At 37.7% G+C, this 9,303-nt stretch overlaps 1 protein-coding gene across 1 annotated transcript in view; it reads left to right on the top strand.

The window, feature by feature from the left end:
• The window catches only part of LOC102846135 (cell division cycle protein 123 homolog), a 54,546-nt gene that overhangs the window by 19,116 nt on the left and 26,127 nt on the right, over positions 1–9,303 (top strand). The window contains exons 5-6 of the mRNA XM_006891837.1: positions 2,997–3,092; positions 6,017–6,123. Of these exons, the coding sequence (XP_006891899.1) occupies positions 2,997–3,092; positions 6,017–6,123 (203 nt within the window). The remainder of the gene's footprint in view (positions 1–2,996; positions 3,093–6,016; positions 6,124–9,303) is intronic.

Genomic DNA, 9,303 nt, shown 5'->3' with positions numbered 1-9,303 from the left:
AGAAGTTCAAGCTGCTTTGAAGGAAATAGCAAAAAATAAGGCTCCAGGAATAGATGGTATACCAATTGACATATTTCAGCTAACAGGTGCTGCCCTGGATATGCTCACAGAGTTGTGCCAAGAAGTCTGGAGAACAGCCACTTGGCCAGCTGACTGGAAGAGATCTATATTTGTTCCCATTCCAAAGAAGGGTGACCCAACTGAGTGCGGAAACTACAGAACAGTATCATTAATTTCACACGCAAGCAAGATTCTACTGGAAATTATCCAAAAACGACTGGAACAGCACATCAGAGAATGGCCAGAAGTCCAGGCTGGGTTTAGAAGGGTTGTGGAATAGGATGCTTATTTATCCTTGGAGGTAGAGTCCCTTCATGTGTAGCTAGATGATTCCTAGGGATTACTGCTAAGGCAGGTTTGAGTGGTTTTTGTTGTTTGAATTCTCAGCTTGGCAGCTCAGCTCATTGCCTTTGAGTTAGAACTGACTCACAGCTGTCTCTTCAGTAGATTGTCAGAGGCTGTACATTGCAAGGGAGAAGATTGTCTTTCTTCCATGGGGCAGCTGGTGAATTCAAGCTGCCTGCCTTTGTACTTAAGGGGCGTGCAGCACCCTACTCCCTTGGCCACCTGAGCTCCCTGATTGAGTGCTGGGTGAACTAATTCAGCAATTTCAGAAGATTCAGTTTGTTGGCTTAATGTAAATTGTGGTGCACTTTGAATGAAACTTTTATTACTGTTACTAATTTTGAAACCTTATCTAAACTGTTGCAGTTTAAGTATCTGAAGTATGCTGATAGGAGCCCTGCTATTACATTTGTGGAAAAAAGATGGGCAGTCTACTTTTGTTAGGATTGGAAATCCTGTTAAGGGTCACTGTGAATCACTATTAGCTCAAAAGACAGGGAGTTTTTCAAGAAGAAAACTGTAGTTGAGGAGAAAACTAAAGCAGTCAGAGGCTGTGATAATAAAATAACTCTGACCTAATGCTTTTGAATCAGCACTAACTCAGCTGACCCTTCCTGGGATTGTGAGACTGCAGATCACACAAGAGATTGCCTGTCCTTCTTCCAAGGAGCCATTGGTGGATTTGACCTGCCAAAGAGGCTTAACCATTGGATTAGCGGTGCAGCTCCTATGGACTGCACCAGCAGAACTCCCTTATAGATAATAATATTAAAATAATTTTTGATCAGCGTAGCTGTCAGACAAATTTGGAACAGAAAGAACTGTAGCTGTATGTGCCCTTTCTTCTTTACTCAGTTGCTGAATCTATTCAACTCTTAGCAGCTTCAAGTGATAGAATAAAATTTCTTGCTTATACTGTTTATGGATCATAAGACTTTTCTCCCTTAAAGTCAGTTGGTGGATTTGAACTTTCAACCTTTCATTTAGCCTCATGCTTAACTGTTGCACCACCAGGGTGCCTTTATTCAGTAGTCCTTTGCTTAAAAAAGGATTTCTAGTTTTGGAGATACAGTGATATTTTAAATATTTGTTTCTTTTTTTCTGTTTTCTCGATTTCCCCCACAGTTTCTCTCTAACTGCATTAGATATTGGATATCAGCTTTAACTACTGGTTTGTTTCTAGAGAATGTGATTTAGTTCATTCTCAACCTAATCTAAGGAGTTCTGGTGGCCTAATGGTACAGAGTTGTGCTGGCACCCTAGGGCACGTGATTTGTATTTACCAGCTGCTCCATGGTAGAAAGATAAATAGTCTCTCCTCACATGAGATTTACACCCTCAGAAAACCTGGTGGATGGGTGAGCTATGAGTTGGTTCCAACTCTATGACACGTTAAGAGTCCTAACTTCTATCTGGGTCAGAATTTGCTCTTGGTCGCTAGGGGGCAGCAAATACAAAGATTCTAACCCAAACAAAGGCTTTGTGGAGGACTCTTTTTATTTTTTTCTGTTCTTTGTCTCCTGAAATCCTCACTTCTGCTTCTCTTAGAATGAATTACTGTTGTTGTTCTGTTCTGTCAAGTCAAGTCAGAACAACTTGTGGGTAAAATTGTTGTTGTTAAGTGCCACTGAGTCACTTGCAACTCATAGCCGACCCTATGTACAAGAGCCCTAAACTCTGCTTTATCCAGTGCCAATCTTAATATCTCCGACACACCTACCCCGATTACCCCAGTCACTGAATCCATCCATCTCATCGAGGGTCTTCCCTCCTGTGCTGTCCCTTCACCCTCCCAAGCATGACGTCCCTCTCCAAGGACTGGTCCCTCTTTGCAACAAACATCACTCCTCTTTATTTCTTTCTTTGTTTTAGTAGTGACATAAGGCTCAAGCTAGTGCAAAATGGTAATCAGGTTTCACTTCTTTTATAGTTATTTTCTGATTAAAATGAACACTTAAAATGCTTTAGTTACTTATAGAAAATGTATACTCTGAACATCAGCCAGGAAGGAAAAAACATTTTAACTTTACCTGGATCCTCTTTCTGAGTTTTGTTTATATTTGAACTTTTCTCCAAATAGCAGTACTTAAATATATTTTAACTAATTTATTTTTTCTTCTCTTGGAACTGTTTTGGGAGTTGTCCAACATTATTTCCTTCCAAAGGGAAAGGCTTTTGGTACTTTAAATATGGGTTGTTGTTTGTACTGAATAGAGTATATGTATGTAAGCCCAGCTGCCTTATTTCATCTAAATACTTATTTTATGTAGGTTTATTTTAATAGACCCATTCTTCCTTCTTCACATTCCCAGGTGCCTGAAGTTTGTCTTTTTTGAAGTTCTGCATATTTTGATTGTTTTGGAAGGTTCCATTTGAGCAGTTGAATTTTTTTTTTCTTTTCTTCTTTAGATTAATGTTATTTGATCATTGATTTTATTTAGCTAAGTTCAGAAATTCTGATAGTAATTTGTGTTCTAAATTCTGTTTTTTAACAGTCTAAACTATAATCTTGACATTTTGATCTTATTTTTCATATTTATAATGATTCCATTGATTTACTTGACTGATTTCTTCTCTCTCTCTCTCTGTAGGCACCAGAATTTCCTGAGTTCACCACTAAAGTTCAAGAAGCTATAAATTCCTTAGGGGGCAGTGTGTTTCCGAAGCTTAACTGGAGTGCTCCAAGGGTAGGAAAACAGGGAATTTCTTACTGTTTGAATTTTATTTGTTTTGCTATTTATTTCCTTTTATATCTCCTATATTCCTAGTTGTAAGGAAGATAGAATCTATTACCATTTTCTCTCTAACATTTTTACTCTGTACTTTCTTAGGTTTGTGAAATGCTATTTTGCAAGAGACAATTTCTTTCTCTAGTGTTGGTGATTGTGTTAAAATTCTAGAGAAATTCGCTTTCTACTCTTCAGAATTCTAGCTCTTCAATTATGTTTAGCAAATACATCCTTTTTGGTTGAAAGTAATAAAAATTAAAATGTTACAGGATTTACAAATAAAGCCGTTTGAGAAATCAGCTAATTCTTTTATTCTTGAATTGTATTAACAAGATTTTTTTTAAGGAGTTAAGATTTATAACAAAATTTACTCTTTTTCCTTTGCTCATCTTCCTTATAGTTACATCATACTTTTGGTTAGATCAAGATTCTGTATTTGCAGTTACTATAATTATGCAAACACCAAGTATACACCTGATACATATGGCACTTTCATTACTTATTACAGACTTATTGCTATACTTTTCTTGGAGAAGGACATTAAGGTTGGTAAAAGGTCTGTAAGAAAGAGGATGACCCTCAAGAGGATGGACTGAGATAATGACAGCAACACTGGGCTGAAATATAGTGACAGCTGTGAGGGTGGTGCGGGATGGACAGTGATTTGTTCTGTCCTTCACAGGTCACCTTAAGTCAGAACTGACTCAGTAGCATCTACTAGCAGTATGTTTTCTTACTCAACATTTTCCTTTCTGTGGAGTTAGTAATTGTCTTATTTACTCAGTTCTATATTTTATTGTGGCATCAGGGTTGGAAGAATAATCATCAACAACCTGCGTTATGCAGAAGACACAACCTTGCTTGCTGAAACTTGTGGAAGGTCAGGGACTGTAGTCTTCAGTATGGATTGAGACTCAATATCAAGAAAACAAAGATTCTCACCACTGGGCTGATTGGCAGCGTCATAATGGATGGTGAAGAGATTGAGATTGTTCATAATTCTGGTTTGCTTGGATCCACAGTCAACACTCTTGGCACCAGCAGCCAGGAAATTAAAAGACGTATTGTGTTGGGAAAGTCTGCGATTAGAGACCTCTCTAAAGTGCTGAAGTGCAAAAAGATGTCAGTCTGGAGACCAAGGTGCGCCTGATACATGCCATGGTCTTTGCAATCACTTGCTGTGCATCGGAGAGCTGGATGATGACTAGGGATGATAGAAGGAAAATTGATGCCTTTGAGCTGTGGTGTCGGCGAAGACTATTGGATATACCTTGGACAGCTAGGAAAACGAACAGATTTGTCCTGGAGAGAGGGTGAAGCCAGGCTGCTTCTTGAAGGCAAAGATTCTGAAACTTCGTCTGACATACTTTGGACATGTTGCAAGGAGGGACCGGTCCTTGGAGAGAGATGTCATGCTTGGGAGGTTGGAGGGACAGCGCAAGGGAGGAAGACCCTCGATGAGATGGATTGATTCAGTGACGGGGGTAATAAAGGGGGCAGATGTGTCGGAAATGGTGAAATTGGCACAACATAGGGTCACCATGAGTCTCAGGTGACTCGACAGCACATAACAACAACAACAACAGATTTTATTGTGTACCTGTTGTTTTACTGTAATTAAATATGTATGTTCTCATAAAACATGACCTGGAGGCTCAAAGAAACTAGCCAAAACTGCTGACCACTCTAAAAGGGATCATAGCACAGGGTCCTAGGCTGAGTAGGGGGGAAAATGTAGATTCAAATTAAAAAAATATAAAATTAGCCCATCTTACTCATCTGATAGAGATAGATAAAACCCCCAAGCCTTTAGTCACCCTTCAAAGCTGGAATAAAACTCACCTCTGTGGCTTAACTTTTACCCAGATACTAGACAGACATATGATATGAGCAAAAGGAGGTACAAACTCCTTAGAATGATCATCCGTAAAATCAAGAGGGCTGCATTTTCCCAGGGATAAGCTCAGTATGCAGGAAGGGGGGAAAAAAGTATGTTTCATATACCGTCAATAATCAAAAGTTAATTATCATTTTTGTTGGGAGAAATTATAAAAATAAGTTATTGAAACCCTTTCTTGAGTCCTTCAACAGTAGCTTTTAGTTCTTTATCTATGTAAATAGTTTTTTAATCATTCATTGCTGCTAAACTGGATCAAGGCTTCTCACTTCAGGCCGGTAGATTATTAGTTCATTTGTTTTTATTTAGTATATACTAGGTGCCAGTGCTTTCTTCCAAGTAGTTAATTAGATAGTTTTTTTGCAGTTGTGTGTGTGTGTGTGTGTGTGTACATGAAGTGGATTTTTTAAAAAATAATTAGTCATTTTTTAAGGCATGTTTCACTAACCTTTACAAGTGAATCTTTTTTTTTTTTTTTTCACAAGTGAATCTTTTAAAATTGGGATAGTTCAGAAAGGCTCACCTCCTTCTCCCTCAGACTTGGTGGGCATGTGTTGTAGTTGTCCTAGTAACCAAACTTCCAGTGTTCTAATTGTCACTTCAGAGAAAGGAAAGGATCTCTTTTAAGTGTAAGTGTTCAGGCTACTTTTACTGTCTTAATACAAAAGTGCCAGTGTTTCTGATACTGCTTTCCCTTCCTCTTTCATTATCAATAGGAAAAACAGAGAAATGTTTGACCCAAACTTGAAACATAAGGACCATAATGTGTCAGTATTTGGAACTAAATGTTTGATATACCCTGTTTGCTCTTTGTTCTTCAGAAGTATAATTTGTCATTTGTTAATCTAGTTAAATGTCTTGATCTTGATCCTTTTTTTTAAAGCCTTTGGAATCATATGCTCTCTTAATTTGTTTATAAGCTTAAGCATCATTGATAGCAACTGACTTGGGATATGTATTAAATAGCATATGCTTTGTCATTTAGGATGCATACTGGATAGCAATGAATAGCTCTCTGAAATGTAAAACCCTCAGTGACATCTTTCTACTTTTCAAGAGTTCTGATTTCATCACTCGTGACTTCACTCAACCGTAAGTATCTCTTGTTTTCCCACATTAGTAACTTCATTACTTAAGCAAGTATTTCTGCAGATGAAATTAATATCCTTAAACATTTTTGTGGGTTTTTTTTTCCTTCTTGTAAAACCAACATGTGCTTATAGTAGAAAAACAACATTAATACATAGCTAAATAAAAAGAAGAAATATAAAAACTAATCACAATTTATTGTGTGTACTTGTAGAATTTTTTATGTGCCTGTATAAACATGCAGCTCTGGTGGCCTAGTGGCAAGTAGCTGTGCTCCAATCCCAAAGTTACATGTTTCAAGGCCACCAGTTGCTCTGTGGGAGATGGGTGGACATTCGCCTCCTGTGTGATTAACTGCATCTGAAAACCCCCCCAAAGGACCAGCTGTGGGTCAGTTCTGACTCTATGGTGCACAACAATTTATAAAATATAAACACACCTATCTAACTACATGTTTTCCAATCAATAGATTGTGCACAAGTTATACCTCCCCATTGGTTGCAATCTGCACAGTGTATTGTCACTCTCCTTACTATCCTCCCTAGGCCCTCAGTCGCCATTTATCCTTTTCCCCTGTCTTTTTATCTTTGGTTTTGAGAAATGTTACCCTTTTGGTCTCATAGAGTTGTTAATTCTGAGAACACATTCCTCATGGGTTGCAGACACAGGGTAAAATATTTTTATAATTATTAATAATGAGACAGACAGCTAGCCAGAAATGAGATAGAACAGAGAGCATGAAAAACAGGTGGCAGCAGTTCTTCACTAAAGACTCACATCCCAGCTTCTCTGTATCTTTATTGAAAATTATCAGTAAGTAAATCAAGAAGAGAATTCATTGCAAATGAAGCCAAGCTCTTTCTATTGAAAACCTTCCTCCTGACGCAGAAGGGAGAGGTCAGCAAATACAATGCAAGAATAGGGTAAACCCTTAAGAATTGCCTTGGTGCCTCAGGGTGAATTCTAGCTTGAACCACACCTCCCCCACATCTTGAGATAGCATTCACTTTATAGTATTTAGTATTGGCTTCCTTATACTCTTGGGTTTTGTTGTCTATTTTGTTTATCTGTCTATTATTTGACCATAAAGTGGCCGCTAGGAGTGTCTTCATTTAAGATTCTCTCAGAGCAATAGGCTCAGGGTTTCTCTAGTCTCTTTAAAACCATTAAGTCTGGTAAAGACAAAAATTTATAAGAGTAAATAATATATGAAAGTATTTTTTTTTTTTTTTATTTTTGTGTGCGTGTACCGTCAAATCAGATCTGACAGGTACAGGAGGAGATGGCCCCTCCTTCCCCAGCAGAGCACCTGGTGGATTTGAACCGTGCACTTCTGGGATTGTAGTTGCAGCTTCTTGCCACTAGGCCACCAGAGCTCCCATATATGAAAGTATTATTATCAAGGTACACTACTACTGTGCTTCTCCTTCCTCTGTTCCTGCCATACTGACTGATCCAAGAGAGATAGAACTCACACTATTTTAGAGTGCAGATTTAGACCACCAACATGAGGGTCTCCCACCTTCCTCCAAAGATTAAAATTTGTGTTCAGTTGAAGTAGTTGTCAATAGAGAAACTTGTCATCACCTCATTCCAGCTTTTTTTTGGTATGATACGTTTCTTTTCTTTTTTAAAATTACTATTATTATTCATTTTCATGAAAGTTTACAGACTTTGGATTGCCATTCATTCATTCATGGTTGCACTTTTCTCCTTGCCCATTTTCTTTCATTGTTATACAATATCCCCCCCCAATGCCCCCTCCAAGTCTATGCCACTATGCACCCTTCATTCTGGACTCCTGCCATGACAACAATACCTAATCATATATCCCTTTAAAACAGTTCTCTCCCTCATCTGTTTCAATGCAGTATACATTATTTGTCCCATCTTTTCTTAGTCTCCCCCCAACCTCATGTCAGTCCCGTTTTACAGCTGTGGCACTATGCAGTATTTGTCCTTTTGTGACTAAGATATTTCACTCAGCATAATGTCCTCCAGGGTCACCCATTTTGAATAATATTTCATGAGTTCCTTGTTTTTCAATGCAGCGTAGTATTCCATTGTGTGACTATACCACAGCTTTTCTATCCATTTGTTTGTTGATGGGCACTTAGCTTGTTTCCAAGTCTTTGCTGTTGTGAACAAAGTCACAATAAACATGGGTGTGCGTTCTTTTTTTAAATAAAATTTTCATTTTATACTTGTTTATTTGCAAAGTTTGTATACACTGTTTTTCACATCAGATCTTTCCCATTTCCTTTACCCACCTTTCCCTCCACTCTCCATCCATCAAATTGTGTGACCCTATGATTAACCATCCCCCCTCCCCATCCATCTTCACCCCTCTTTTTCTCCCCTCCCCCTCTTGGATCCTTATACACATTTTACTAGTTATCTTTCTGTTTCTATAAGAATGATCTTATACAGTATTTGTCTTTATAGGACTGAGTTAGTTCACTTAGCATACTGCTCTCTAGTCCCTCCCAAGTTAGTGATTTTCAAAATCATTGCTCCTGCTTGCTGTGAAGTATTCTGTTGTGTGAATGTACCACAATTTCTCAATCCGTTAGATTGTGTTTGAACATTTGGGCTGTTTCTATGTTCTTTCAAAGGTGAATAATGCTACTATGAACATTGGTGTACAAGTCTCCGTTTGTGCCTCAGAATGAGAACTGAGGCACAGACGAGAATTGAGGCATGATACATTTCTTAAGCATACTTCAGCTCATATAGTACATGCATGTGTATCCTTTCTCAGCTCTTTCTTTTTAACATAACATTGAACACATTCTATTTTATTTCCTACATTGTACGTTCCTGTTTTTTCTAATTGTGGTCGCCTATTCCCACAATTCCACATAAGCGTTCTTGTCATTAAATATATAAAATGTTTTCTTTCACTGTATGTAATATTTGGAATACCATCATAAAAATTATGTGTTGCGTAAATTCAGTTATGTTGATTATATTCACTTATGACAAACAGAAAATAGTTTGTCAGTTTTAAGACATATTTAGAGTATAAATTAATATGCCCATTCATTGTTACACCACTTGTCTGACAGTAAACATAATCTTACTTAAGTTGAGAAACTGTTGGGGAATTAATTTAGGTAGAGAGAAAACAGAATAGGAGGGCAGGGCAAGGTGAAGCTTTTTTTTTTTTTTTAATTTTTTTTT

This window comes from Elephantulus edwardii, unplaced genomic scaffold, assembly GCF_000299155.1.
Source record: "Elephantulus edwardii isolate Elephantulus edwardi_28Jun2011 unplaced genomic scaffold, EleEdw1.0 scaffold00105, whole genome shotgun sequence".
Lineage (NCBI taxonomy): Eukaryota > Metazoa > Chordata > Mammalia > Macroscelidea > Macroscelididae > Elephantulus > Elephantulus edwardii.
The sequence above is the reverse complement of the archived record's forward strand: the minus strand, read 5'-3'. Positions and strand labels throughout refer to the sequence as shown.